The sequence below is a fragment of the Myxocyprinus asiaticus genome, chromosome 12 (assembly GCF_019703515.2).
Source record: "Myxocyprinus asiaticus isolate MX2 ecotype Aquarium Trade chromosome 12, UBuf_Myxa_2, whole genome shotgun sequence".
NCBI lineage: Eukaryota > Metazoa > Chordata > Actinopteri > Cypriniformes > Catostomidae > Myxocyprinus > Myxocyprinus asiaticus.
Window position 1 is genome coordinate 19,661,190 of NC_059355.1, and position 14,856 is coordinate 19,676,045.

The 14,856-nt window shown below is 39.6% G+C and overlaps 1 protein-coding gene across 4 annotated transcripts in view; it reads left to right on the forward strand.

Moving 5' to 3' along the window:
* card14 (caspase recruitment domain family, member 14) overlaps positions 1–6,342 on the forward strand; it is a 69,279-nt gene extending 62,937 nt beyond the window's left edge. Inside the window, exons 17-22 of one of the 4 annotated variants that reach the window (XR_007898616.1) lie at positions 3,340–3,457; positions 3,760–3,924; positions 4,085–4,203; positions 4,512–4,736; positions 4,920–5,035; positions 5,237–5,259. Coding sequence is in view for 3 of the 4 variants with exons in the window: in XM_051712034.1 (XP_051567994.1) it covers positions 3,340–3,457; positions 3,760–3,924; positions 4,085–4,203; positions 4,920–5,035; positions 5,237–5,444 (726 nt within the window). In the remaining variant the exon portion in view is untranslated. Of the gene's footprint in view, positions 1–3,339; positions 3,458–3,759; positions 3,925–4,084; positions 4,205–4,511; positions 4,737–4,919; positions 5,036–5,236 lie in introns of those variants that run through there. The other 3 variants (XM_051712034.1, XM_051712035.1, XM_051712037.1) reach the window with 3 other exon arrangements.
* Positions 6,343–14,856: the final 8,514 nt, after the last annotated feature.

A 14,856-nucleotide genomic window follows, 5' to 3' on the forward strand; every position in this document is an offset into this window, starting at 1 on the left:
TGTTGTCACATGAAAAGATATAATAAAATATTTACTAAAATGTGAGGGGTGTACTCACTTCTGTGAGATACTGTATATGTAAGGGATAATGTATTTAAGTCAGCCAGTTGTTATCGCACAATAAACCCCGACAGGGTGATCAGGTGTCTTTTTTTGTGATATCATGGTTTATTTTGCAATAACAACTGGCTGACTGTACATTATCCTGCTTATTACACAGCTCCTAACCAAATAAATAAATGCATAGACATAAAATATTGATTTGCATTGAAATGTTGTAATTTGAGAAGAAAGAAATCACTGAACAGTTCTGTTGGTGTTCATTTTGTGAAAATGACCATTTGACTCCTCAATATTCAGCCTGTTACAAGACTACTTGACAAATAAATAAATAAATGGTCATGAAACATTGATTTGCGCTGAAATTATGTAATTATGTGAGAAGAAATAAATTGCTGAACAGCTGAAATCAACCTCCAGTTTGCGTCGGAGTTCTGTTGGTGTTTACTTTGTAAAAATGAACGTCTGACTCATCATTATTCAGCCTATTACAAGACTATTTGACAAATAAACAAATAAATGCACATGAAACATTGATTTGATTTGAAATTATTTTATTAGCTTACTTGTAGAGATCGCATAGTGATCCAAGAAGCAGGAGAGACAGCTTGCAGAACCCGGATAAGCAATCTGATGCGTCTAAATCCTGGATGTGCGGTTGTTACTGAGAAATATCTGACCATATTCTCTGTCTGAACACCTTCAGACAGTTCAGCACCAGCTGTGCGCACTCACTCGTGAGGCGCGCTGTCATCAAGACTGAGTCCAACTCCAAACCGAGAACAGAAATGCTCTGAACCGGGGAGAGCTTGTTCTTTTCCCAGTTGACCCGAAGCCCCAGTTGGCTGAGGTGCCGAAGCATGCGGCCCCTGTGTGCGCACAGTAACTCTCTGAGCTAGGATCAGCCAGTCATTGAGATAGATCTCCGCTGGAGTGCCATACCTGCAAAGATGGGACGGTGGACAGTGGTCGTGACGACGGCTGTGCACACCGGACATGTGACCCAAGAAACAAGGAAACTGCTCCTTTGCTGAACTTTTGGGTACCGCAGCCTCTTGGGCATGCGGCGCAATTAAATGAAAATGAAACAAAAGATTCTCCTCCCGGCCCTCCACCGGGGATGGAGTGGTCTGCTTACCAGCTCCAGTGTAGCAGGTCTCCTTGCTCCTGGGTCGCCCATCTCAGGGGCACTTCGAAGCCTTCCTCAGGTTGTTAGCGGACGTATGGCCTCCGTCTGCTGCTTCACCGCCGAGAACTGCTGGGTAAAGTCCTCGACGGTGTCGCCGAATAGGCCAACCTGGGAGATGGGGGCATCAAGGAACCATGCCTTGTCAGCCTCAGCATCTCAACCAAGTTGAGCCAAAGGTGGCGCTCCTGGACCACGAGGGTGGACATTGTCTGCCCGAGAGACCACGCCGTGACCTTCGTCACCCGGAGAGCGAGGTCGGTCGCCGAGCTCAGTTCCTGCATCAATCCCGGGTCAGAACTACCCTCGTGCAGTTCTTTTAGTGCCTTGGCTTGGTGTACTTGCAGGAGAGCCATGGCATGCAGGGTGGAGGCGGCTTGTCCAGTGGCACTGTAGGCCTTAGCTGTCAATGATGACATAAACCTACAGGCCCTGGATGGGAGTTTCGGGCGCCCGCACCAGGTGGCGGCGCTTTGTGGACATAAGTGCACCGCGAGCGCCTTATCCACCTGGGGGATCACCGAATACCCCCTGGCCAAGGGGGGATACCCGGCGGAGGTGGTCCCATTGAGGTCCCCAAATCGCCCCCAGTGCTAACCGGCACGCCCTCATACCCGTAGGTAGAAGGACCGAGGTGGGGAGCCGCTGGGGTGGCTTGCTTTCTTACGAATGCAAGCCGCAATTGCAACGTTGCCATGGTCATATTCTCGCAATGAGGACATGATCCATCCACGAATGATGTCTCCACATGGGTAGTGCTTAGACACGTAAGACAGCGATCGTGGCCATTGGAAGTGGAGAGATAACGACCGCAACCAGGAATAACACACAAACGGAAAGGCATCTTTAAAAAGACACATCTTTAAAAAGACGTTCCGTGTGTGCCGCTCTTTCAGAAAGAAAATATACTCTATTAGAATATACTCTTTGAAATGTTCTGCTGAAGCACCCAGGGGTGTTCTCTGCAAGCCACAGATGCAGAGGGGGAGAAGGTGAATGAACTCGGCGGATGAATTCAGCTCAATGAATAGAACCGCTCGGCTCCGAAGAGAAAATCTGAATGAGTGGTTGCATACCAGCTCCTTTTATACCCATATGTCCGGGGGAGTGGGATGCAAATTCCACTTGCCAATTCTCATTGGCCTTTTAAAAAAAAAGATCAGAGGTGTTTGGGGCTCCCAAGAGTGACCCATAGTGTCACTACATCGACACAACGTCGAGTGAGTGACAGATAGGAAACATGAATTATGTTCATTTGTATGTTTGTTTGCATTTCTGTTGCAGCTGAAGGGCTTATGCCCCCTAATGATTCATTGTAAGGGCGAAATGTGTGGTGCTTTAAGTGTATAACTTGCATGCAACAATGAACAAGGAGGAAATATAGACATTGTTTTGAATTCGTTTAGCAAAAAACTAAAACTTTTCTGTAAAAATTGTTTTAGAAAGTAACCTAAAAGTAAAGTAATCAGTTATGTGATTACTTATTCGATTAAGTGAAATGACCAGCAAAGTAATCTGATTACAATGTAATAGACATAATTAGTAATTTGTCATGGATTACTTTTTGAGTAACTTACCCAACACTGCATCTAACATATCTAATATCTAATCTATTAGTTCTCACAACAAATAACAAAGGATTTGTGCCTCTAATGCTTAAAACAAAAAAGTAATAGGACATCAAAGCTTACCATATTCTTGGAATGTGCCTGTGTCTCATATAATAGTTAGGAAATATACAGTCTCTCCTCTAGCTTTGTAATGCCTCAGTGTAGAATTACAGAAATGTTCATCTTAATTGGGAACTGTGGGTGTGGTATGAGAATGTATTATGACTGAATGAGTAGTGCATAACTCCAACCCTGATACCAGCCATTGATGAAAAACAAACAAGTTGAACAAAAATTATTAATGTATCATTGTGAGCAACTGTTTTATTGTCTTGTTGCTAAAACATGAATGAGTCAGAAAATCAGACACAAAATTATTGTGGACTTGCAGTGTTTGATTCTGTAGAGATGTGTCGTGGCATGGCATGGTATGTTAGCTCAGATTGTAACATCTGCCTTGCACCTCTGATTACCTGCCCACAGGTGGAGAGAGCAACAGCGCATGAGAAACAGAGAGCAGTGAGGATCGTCAGCACTGGTCAGCAGAACAGAAACCCATTGTGGGTCAGTGCGGAGGAGGACAACAGTACAGCTCAAGAGAGTTAGTATTAGACAAACACCATTCCAGACAGATCTCACAGTGAAATCAGAAGGTTGACTTTTCTATAGCTAAAATCAGTCTGTACATACTGAAATTCAAAACACTACTCCCTGTGGCCAAAGAAGTAAGGGTTGTTCGGCAAATGGGCACATGTGAGCTCCATTTTCCAGGTGTAATGTCCATGGAGGGGTGCCAAAAGCAGATTGTGAAATGAGCTGGTTTCAGCTGTACAGGCTGAAATAATTTTAGACTACATTTTGGTTTAGAACTTAATTTGTTGCACAAATCTTTCTCTCCTGTAGGTAATGGCAGTATGCCCAGAAGATGTGTGACCCTGATGCCCTATACCCTGGTCACACCTCATTTCCCGCCTGTCTGCCGCCCAGTCCTCCTCCTTCCCACAATCCTTGGCCGAATCCTGCACAAACGATTGGCAGAGCAGGAGGGTTATCAGCTCTGTGAGTCAGGTATAAATAAATTACTCTTTTTTTGTAAGTTAGGTGAATTCTCCAACAATACAGGCCCATCTGTCCTAGATTCTTTCTATCTGCCTTTAATTTTCCTCTGTATAGCCTTGCATCCTTATCCCATCACTTCCTCTCATTCTCTCTATATTTCATATTTTAGAGTTGCTGATAGCAAGTGAGCATGCTGTTCGAATGCAGAAGGGGGAGATTCTTGAGGAGTGTGACTCGAAATCACACCGTTGCTATACGACGCAGGGGGTGGACAAGATCATGAAACGGGTGTGTTTGAACTGTCATATCAAGTACAGAAAATGATGCTGAAACAGAAAATGAAGCTATAAAATCTGTAATGTCTTAAAGTCTTCATTCTGCGGTTTGATAAGAAACATGATTGTAGATTATGCCTTAATATATATATATTATTAGGCCCACAGTGAGCAAGTCAAAGGTGACTGTGGCAAGGAACACAAAAGTCCATAAGATGTAGTAAATGGGGGGGTGTGCATGTAGATACAGTGTCCTTTGTTATTTGGCTGATGAAGGCTTTAGCTGGCAATTCATTTATTGTCTATGTATTCCATTTTAAGAGAGAGTGCAGTCCATTCTATGACCAAGATGATGCAGGCAGAAGTCAGTGAGGAGCATCGCAGTCTAGCTGGAAGCTTGTAGCTGTTCATATTCAGTGAAGTCCATCCTAAGTCCAAGGTTCAGGCAGTGAAGTATCCCATGTTTTACGGTTGGAGTTGGCAGCAGTTTATCCTCTGAAGACCACCATAGTAGACTGAAGTGATGTTTGGCTGGCACAGGCTGAAGTTAGTAGTCATCACTCAGCGACACGTAACAGTGGGAGTAGGACTGGGGCAGTATCTGACAGGCTCTGTTGGCTAAACGATTGCAATTTTAAACTTTATGTAAACAGGTTATGTAAACAGACCCCTATATAAAATAGTTTCAGTGGTCACATAGTGCATTCCTGTTTGATATCCCTTGTATAGGGCATTCACTGTGTGTTACCACTGGGTTTGGACTGTGTGCGTCGCCTCCACCGTGCCGAAATATTCCCCATCATCATCTTTATCATTTCAACGGAGAGGAGTGTCCGCAGACTCAGGTATTATAGTTTCCTCCATCTCAGTCAGGGCCTTGTCACATTAATCATCTACACATTCTACAGCCTAGGAAACTTGGGCTAGTACGGCCTTTTCACTATGAAACTTAAACGTATTTTAAGATGAAAGTTTTGATTTTGAGGATTCATGGTGCAGCTCTGGAATTCTTTGGCCATATTTTCCATACTGTCTTTGTCTCTTAGACAGAAACTACGGCAGAATTCAATTACTGAGTCTCAGCTGCTGGAGTGTTCCAGCAATGAGGAACCTCTTCTGGATAAACTGCCCTGCCTTTACCACAGCATTCTTCCAGAGAGCTGGCATGACAGTGCCACCCTTGTGGACAATCTGAAAACTGTGGTGACAGAGGAGCAGAATAAGATTGTGTGGGTGGAGTCGGATCTCTGGTGAGAGTTGGAGACAATGCGTTCAGGTAGTCTAAATTCCCTTACCACAGGGACCAATTAAGAATGTTAGAGATAAACTAACATCACATTCTGTGTATTCAGAGCAAAAAATGGTGGTCTGTTACATAGCTAAATGTGGAGTGCTGCCTTATTGTAAACTGTTAAACTATGGTTATGGTGCACTATAAGTTTGGTTACACTTTACTGTAAGGTTCCATTTGTTAACATTAGTTAACTACATTAGTTAACATGAAAAGGTTTTAAAGGTGCATGTTATGCTTTATTTACCATATCCCTTGAGGGACATTTAAATTATTTAATATGCTAACATGTTCGTTTGGCAAAACTGATTAATATCTTACTGGATTTCAGAGTGACCGTGTGTGTATGGAACAACCTGAGGAATTTTGTTCACCATCATGAGCTAGTTGAAATTATAAATTACTTTTGAGACCAACAGAGCACAAAATCCAGTTGATCTTATACTTAATAGTACTGTTTAAACTAGTCTCAGAGATTAAGAGGTCTTTGTTCAGTTCAAGAGAAATACAAACAAGATGTCATTACTGTACAGAAATGCAAAGAATGAGGATACAGAGCACTGCCAGAGTAATTTCCCCTCAAGCCTTGTATCTAATCTCAACCACTCTGCCTACATTCTCCCAGACCAAACTGGTCAAACTGGTCACACATTTTGAAATGTTTATACACGTTAGTTGACACGTTATTTTTGTGAAACAAAAAGTGAGCACTGAGATCAGTGACGTGAAAACAGACAGTTTAAAACTGATGAGTAACTATCGTATAGTGAAGATGATACATATTACAATGTTTTTGTTTCTTCTAGTTCAAATAAAATCCTATGACATCTTTCTTATGACATTCTGTTATACAGTACTTATATCCATTTAATTATGTTACCATTGTTTTGTTATTTTTATTCTTCATTGATGTGTAATAAACTATACATATACAAATACTAAAATAATTTTTTTGTTTGAACTTTTTCTTTAACAATAGTTGAATATACACAGAATGGAAACTATACTTGTTCTGTGTTGAGTTTAGGGTACAAAACACAAGTCTTCCTTATAGCAAACTTTTATTTACTATTATTTTTTCTTTTTCTTTCAAGCAAATAAACATACACTAGGTAAGTAGGTAGTTAGGTCTTTCCTCACCCCTATTCCTTTTCTACCACAAGAGAGAGCCAAAGAGCAGTGGAAAAAATAAAAGGGAGCGGTTGATGAAGACAGGAGGAAAAGAAAAGACAGTTTTCTGGAGACATAAAGGAAATGATGTGGGGAGTCTAATACACATAGATAGCTTCTACTTTATGTATAAATGATTTCACTGAAGTAGTTGTGTTGTTCATAGCTGCTGTTTGGGCTTTTGTTTGATTCTTCTGTTTGCTGTAAATATAATGGTAAGCCAAATCGATGCACAGGCCTCTCTGCCATTGACTTCAATACTGCACAGCAGTTCGCCAAATCAATGTCCTCACTGACGTTCCCCCCAAAAGTCTTAAATTATAGATTAATTAGTGTCTCGAGTCCACCAAGCTAACTGTAGGCACATCCATCATATCTTGTTAATAGTCCTTTTTTGTTGTTTGTTTGTTTGTTTGTTTTTGTTTGTTTGTTTTGTTTTGTTTTTTATTCAAAATGATTCCGCTGATTTTGAAACTGACATATGCCTATATACAGTTGAAGTCAGAAGTTTACATACACCTTAGACAAATACATTTAAACTCAGTTTTCCACATTTCCTGACATTTAATCGTAGATAACATTCCTTGTCTTAAATCAGTTAAGATCACTACTTCATTTTAGTGTAATAGTAGAGAGAATGATTTATTTAAGCTTTTATTTCTTTCATCACATTCTCAGTGGGTCAGAAGTTTACATACACTTTGTTAGTATTTGGTAGCATTGCCTTTAAATTGTTTGTACTTGGGTCAAAACGTTTTGTGTAGCCTTCCACAAACTTCTTACAATAAGTTTCTGGAATTTTGGCCCATTCCTCCAGATAGAACTGGTATAACTGAGACAGGTTTGTAGGCCACCTTGCTCGCACACACTTTTTCAGTTCTGCCCACAAATTTTCTAGCGGATTGAGGTCAGGGCTTTGTGATGGCCACTCCAATACCTTGACTTTGCTGTCCTTAAGCCATTTTGCCACAACTTTGGAGGTATGCTTGGGGTCATTGTCCATTTGGAAGACCCATTTACGACCAAGCTTTAACTTCCTGGCAGATGTCTTGAGATGTTGCTTCAACCTATCCACATAATATTCCTTCCTCATGATGACAGCTTTTTTGTGAAATGCACCAGTCCCTCCTGCAGCAAAGCACCCCCACAACATGATGCTGCCACCCCTATGCTTGATGGTTGGGATGGTGTTCTTCAGCTTGCAAGCCTCACCCTTTTTCCTCCAAACATAACGAAGGTCATTATGGCCAAACAGTTCGATTTTTTTTCATTAGACCAGAGGACATTTCTCCAAAAAGTACGATATTTGTCCCCATGTGCACTTGCAAACTGTAGTCTGGCTTTTTTATGGTGGTTTTGGAGCAGTGGCTTCTTTCTTGCTGAGCAGCCTTTCAGGTTATGCTGATATAGGAAATGTTTTACTGTGGATATAGATACTTGTCTACCTGTTTCCTCCAGCATATTCACAAGGTCCTTTGCTGTTGTTCTGGGATTGATTTACACTTTTCGCACAAAAATATGTTCACCTCTAGGAGACAGAATACGTCTTCTTCCTGAGCTGTATGATGGCTGCATGGTCCCACGGTGTTTATGCTTGCGTACTATTGTTTGTACAGATGAACATTGTACCTTCATGCATTTGGAAATTGCTCCCAAGGATGAACCAGACTTGTGGAGGTCCACCATTTTTTTTTTCTGAGGTCTTGTCTGATTTCTTTTGATTTTCCCATGATATCAAGCAAAGAGTCACTGAGTTTGAAGGTAGGCCTTAAAATACATCCACAGGTACACCTCCAATTCAGTACACCTTCTATCAGAAGCTAATTGGCTAATTGTCTAAAGACTTGACATCATTATCTGGAACTTTCCAAGCTGCTTGAAGGCAAAGTTTACTTAGTGTATGTAAACTACTGACCCACTGGAATTGTGATAGAGTCAATTAAAAGTGAAACAATCTGTCTGTAAACAATTGTTGGAAAAATTACTTAAGTAGATAGTTAGTTTGCTTATATTAAATCTGTGGAGTGGTTAAAAAATTTGTTTTAATGACTTCAACCTAAGTGTATGTAAACTTCTGACTTCAACTGTATATATATATATATATATATATATATATATATATATATATATATATATATATATATATACACACACACCGATCAGCCACAACATTAAAACCACCTGCCTTCTATTGTGTAGGTCCCCCTCATGCCGCCGAAACAGCGCCAACCCACATCTCAGAATAGCATTATTAGATGCTATTCTTCTCACCACAATTGTACAGAGTGGTTATTTGAGTTACCGTAGACTTTGTCAGTTCGAACCAGTTTGGTCATTCTCTGTTGACCTCTCTCATCAACAAGGCATTTCCGTCCACAGAACTGCCACTCATATATATATATAGTTGAAGTCAGAAGTTAGTACATAGACTTAGGTTGAAGTCATTCAAATTAATTTTTTAACCACTCCGCAGATTTCATATTAGCAAACTATTGTTTTGGCAAGTCGTTTAAGATATCTACTTTGTGCATGACATGAGTAATTTTTCCAACAATTGTTTACAGACAGATTGTTTCACTTTTAATTGACTGTATCACAATTCTAGTCGGTCAGAAGTTTACATACACTAAGTTAACTGTGCCTTTAAGCAGCTTGGAAAATTCCAGAAAATGATGTCAAAGGCTTTAGGCAATTAGCCAAATAGCTTCTGTTAGGCTAATTGGCAAATTGGAGTCAACTGGAGGTGTACCTTTGGATGTATTTTAAGGTCTACCTTCAAACTCAGTGCCTCTTTGCTTGACATCATGGGAAAATCATAAGAAATCAGCCAAGACCTCAGAAAAGAATATTGTGGACCTCCACAAGTCTATTCATAAAATAGACGGCACCATGAGGAAGGAAAATTATTTGGATATATTGAAGCAACATCTCAAGACATCAGCCAGGAAGTTAAAGCTCGATCGCAAATGGGTCTTCCAAGTGGATAATGATCCCAAGTATACCTCCAAAGGACAACAAAGTCAAGGTATTGGAGTGGCCATCACAAAGCCCTGACCTCAATCCGATAGAAAATTTATGGGGAGGACTGAAAAAGCATGTGCGAGCAAGGAGGCCTACAACCCTGACTCAGACACACCAGTTCTGTCTGGAGGAATTCCAGAAACTTATTGTGAGAAGCTTGTAGAAGGCTACCCAAAACGTTTGACACAAGTTAAACAATTTAAAGGCAATGCTACCAAATACTAACAATGTGTATGTAAACTTCTGACCCACTGGGAATGTGATGAAAGAAATAAAAGCTGAAGTAAATCATTCTCTCTACTATTATTCTGACATTTCACATTCTTAAAATAAAGTATTGATCCTAACTGACCTAAGACAAGGAATGTTTTCTACGATTAAATGTCAGGAATTTTGAAAAACTATATATATATATATATATATATATATATATATATATATATATATATATATATATATATAAACCTTGGGAGAGTGATTTTATGGGAGTAGCTTCAGTATTATCATTATAAATGTAATCATTTTTAGAGTTTTATCAAACACGTACCAGGTCTTGATAATAAATCTTTTCTTTCTTCTTTTTTGTTTCTCTTGTAACAAACACATTAATATGGATCTGATGCCAGATCAATGTTCATACTATCAGAGGTTTGACACTAGCTTTAAATTCTGGCTGATCTTGACTGTTGGCTTTCCTATACTGCAAGACCTTAGCTAAGACTGTCCTTGTATTTTTATTAGCATGATTTAAAGTACTGCATTTAGATAAGAGCTCAGATCAGCTCTACAGGTTCAAAACCTTCTGCATTGAAACCATGTGCTGGTCATCCCAATCCAGAACAGACCATGGTGGGTATGAATGTTCAGCAGAGTCCGACTGTGACTCCTATATGATCCATTCAGCACACAGAGAAATGATCACAACCACACTGGAAATTGAGTTTGGAAATGTGTTTAGCTTTAGAAACTGGAAGAGAAAAGGGGAAGAGGAAGGGAGCTGGACAAATTTAGAGAAAGAGAGTGATGCCATTTTAAAATCATGACCCTTTTATCACTGGCATTGTTTTAGGGTTATTTGAGACAATATGAGTGTTTTGCGGTAATGTTAGTGGGAAACTCAACAGACACCTGGGAGAACAAATACACAAGGTCTAAGGAACCTTTACCAATCAGTTAGCAAAGAGTGTGTTTTCTGAATTGCACAGGTCCATGCATGTGTGTGTATGTGGAGTGCTTTCATGTACTGTATGCACAGCCTGCAGTTGTGGAAGCTTCTCCTTAGGTTACTACAGCAGAGCCCTCTCCACAGGTTGCCAGGAGACGTATAGTCCAGATGCACTGTCGGGGAATTAAGCTCAGACAATCTGATTTTAGTGTCTGTTCGGTTTCCTTCAAAATTCTCTAAAGCACGGCGCTCTTGAGGCCCACACAGCACCCAGCTTATAATAAAAAGGTTTTTCCATTTTTTTCTATCCCTAAGGCTTATAGAGGGAACAGATTTCTGGTGAGTAGGTGGTTCAATTACAATAATAGCCAGATAGATACAATCTGATGTCATTAATGGAGCTGTAGATATTGGCTGAATCCTGGACGTGCTTGACCGTTCAGATGCCAAGGTCTTGAGGAGAGCTCCTATAGGTTTACTACCTTCTTCTGTTTCAAGGGACACCAAGGCAAATTTTTGTTGATCTGACATGCATGAAAAAAGGTGTAGTAACCATAAAGCTTTGCGAATATCTGTAGCAGGACCATTAATTAAAACAGTCTTAATATATTACGGAGACCAGGGCTTGTTGTCACTTGGAGAAACTATATCTCAGAAACTATAAGTCCAATTAATCACAAAAATTTGTGTTTTCTCTAGCAGTTGCTTTGTATCTTGGTTTCAAACAACTAGTTCAAACCATCTTAAATTAGAATGATGTTTTTGAATTCTATACTCCAATCTAAAAGTTCAGCATCGCAATATTTACCTATAGATGCTGGGTAAACGAGTGAACACAATAAATCAGTAACAGTTTACATTCAGGCATGGGTCAACTACCTTGAAGGTAGATTATAAGTAAAAGGCTGAACATAATTGTTCTACTTTTTTACATTTTACTAATTCAAATAATTGAATGTTTTATGGCAGGTTCCATTGTGACAACTTAACCCATAGAGTGTTACAACATACCTTGCTATTGGGACACATTGTCACAAAAGGTCAGCGTGTATTGTGTTCAGTGAACTGCCTCTATTTTCCTGGGCAATAACAGTGGAAATGTTAGATAGCTTGTAGTTTATAGCCAAGAATTTAACTCTTCCATGGACTTTCTTGAGGATCATTTTGACCCATTTTTTAAATGGTTCTAAATGGGGCTGAAATGTCAACAAGACCATGGAACGGTTCAGGTACACAGAACATGACTTTCAAAAACAAGCCTACCCTGAGAAATGTTTACTGCCTGGAATAAAACATTTGAAAACCAGCCTATGTCTCCCCAATATATTTAAAATTAAAGGAGTTAAAAGAAGGTAATTGTGAATTAGTATCAATGTTCTGGGGTCCTGTGGGTTGTACATCACAGTAATAAATACAAAACTTAAAGTCACCATGAATTCAAAATTGACAATTCTTGTTTTCTTATTGGATGTTACTTCTTTTATTATAGCTTAACGATTTATCCATGCACATTATTTTTTTTTAATGGTTTACATTTGCAACAACTTCTCTGCTGACCTAAGTCCTGCCTCAGGGCTGAACAAAAAGGTTGACCAATAGCTAGACGAGTTTCAATCCCTCCCCTCCAACCCCCACTTGGAACGATCGCAGCAATTAGCAAAACAGCATGGTGATAAGGTGTTTTTATGTTGCTCCTCTCCCCAGACCCTCTTCCCTATCCCTAAACTACCCTGGTTGTGGGCCGACTGGCTTGAATTTCGACAATTTGAAGGAGGAGGGATATCGGAGAATTCGCTTTTGTGTTGCAGGGACAAGTGGCTGGAGTTTATTTATATTTTTGTGTGCAGCCAGAGATTTCTTGGAATGTACAGTTCGAGTAAGTGTTCTTTATTAATTATGTTTGTTGTATTGTGATTCAAAAAATGGATGTATTGTTTTTTACTTGCTTGTTTCTCACTCATAAGTATTGGCACAACGGCTCCCGTCTCATCATAAGCAAAAACCTTGATGTTCTGTGTGTGTTTGTGGCAGTCTGGTCTCATGAAATTTATGTGAGCATTGCAACAGTTTTGCAAAACTGAAATGACACGCTTCATTACACATTTGGCTGCAGTTTTCCAGTAAATGTCCAGCTGGGGGCGCCAAAAGCTAGAAAAATGGTGTCGTATTCAGACAAGGTCTTAACACTTCTGTTGTTTAAAAATAATGACACCTGTGATGTTCGTGTCAAAAATTACCCGTATAGAGTTCAATTGATTTTCAGTAAATTTACAGCACACTTATCTATGTTTACACACTGAGTAAAGGCTCCTATAGTAGCATTTTAACTGGAAAGAATGCCACCTATTTGTGAGTTGTGGTACTACACATGTTCAATAGATATACAGTAAATCTTTAGCTTTACTGTAAAGATTTACAGTACTTAAAAAAAGGTGATACTTATATTGCTAACAAATTTAATTAGTCTGAAAGAAAAACATAATCATGGTTTATATTCTGCAAATTGCAACCATAGGAATATTACTAAAAAGAACATATATGATTCTACAGCAAATACATTGTCAGGATTGTTAAATCAACATTGTGCAGTCGAACAACTACAAATAAGTGTCTGTGTGTGTGTGCGTGTTAGTGTGCGTGCACTACACACAGTTTTGGAAGTATGTGCAGGTCTGTGTGTAATATCTGCAAATATTAACCCTATAAAACTTTGCATATCATATTTCATAAACGATTTTCTAAAAACTCTACATCATCAACATAATAAATATTTAGCTGAAACCCTGTTGTATGCAATGTATTAGATGTCTACTGTCTCCCAGTGAAAGTTTCTGTGCTTCTAGAAGTAGAAGACCTTGAAAAATGGTCGCCTAAAATTACCATATTTTTATTCACATGTCTTTTTTTATGTAAAATCTTTGCTGATTTTGATCAAGTAAATGTAAATATAATGTTTATTAACTATTTAAGAGAGAGAGAGAGATCTTGTGACACTCTTGACTCAAGAGAAGCTTCACAGCTGCATTGAAAACCAGCATTATTTACCCCCGGGTCAGATTTGACCCGAACATAACAGGTATACACAAAAAGTTTTACATTCCATAAATATAAACAAATATTATAAAAACCTAAAAACTTTTTTTTTTTTTAAACATATTAATTTTGTTAATTTTGAGGACAACCCAAAAGAGTTTTCTCCCAATTTGGAATGCCCAATTCCCACTACTTAGTAGGTCCTCACGGTGGCATGGTTAGTCACCTCAGTCTGGGTGGCGGAGGACAAGTCTCAGTTGCCTCTGTTTCTGAGACTGTCAATCTGTGCATCATAGCATGTGGCTCATTGTGTATGACACGCGGAGACTCCGCATGTGGAGGTTCATACTACTCTCCGTGATCCACGCACAACTTACCACGCGCACCACTGAGAGCGAGAACCACTAATCGCGACCACGAGGAGGTTACCCCATGTGACTCTACCCTCCCTAGCAACTGGGCCTATTTGGTTGCATAGGAGACCCGGCTGGAGTACCTCAGCACACCCTGGATTCAAAACTCGTGACTCCTGTGGTGGTAGTCAGCGTCAATACTCGCTGAGCAACCCAGGCCCCATTTTGACCAAATTTAAGATTAAGTCTAATTTTCACTGTTTTTAACTCTTAAACAAAAATTACCCGAACATAACAGGAGGGTTAAGGTGAATTTTAGATAGATATTTTACTGATTAAAACATTCCTCCCTACCCTAAAACTTGAACCTTACCAATAGTGTTTTAAAATATAAACGGGATGTTAAAAAAAGACATCCTTACCAAATCAACGCCTAAACCTTACCAACAGTTTTTTAAAATGCAGAAGTGAAATGAATAACACATTTCCTGAAGCGATTATGTCATTTCGTGTCGCTTCTGTGAATCTATCGTGTCACATGTCAGCTTAAGTTCATGGCTGGTTTTGAACCATGGTCCTCCAACTGAAACGCTCTATGAGATGAGCTACTGCAAAAGCTAATATGTGTAATAT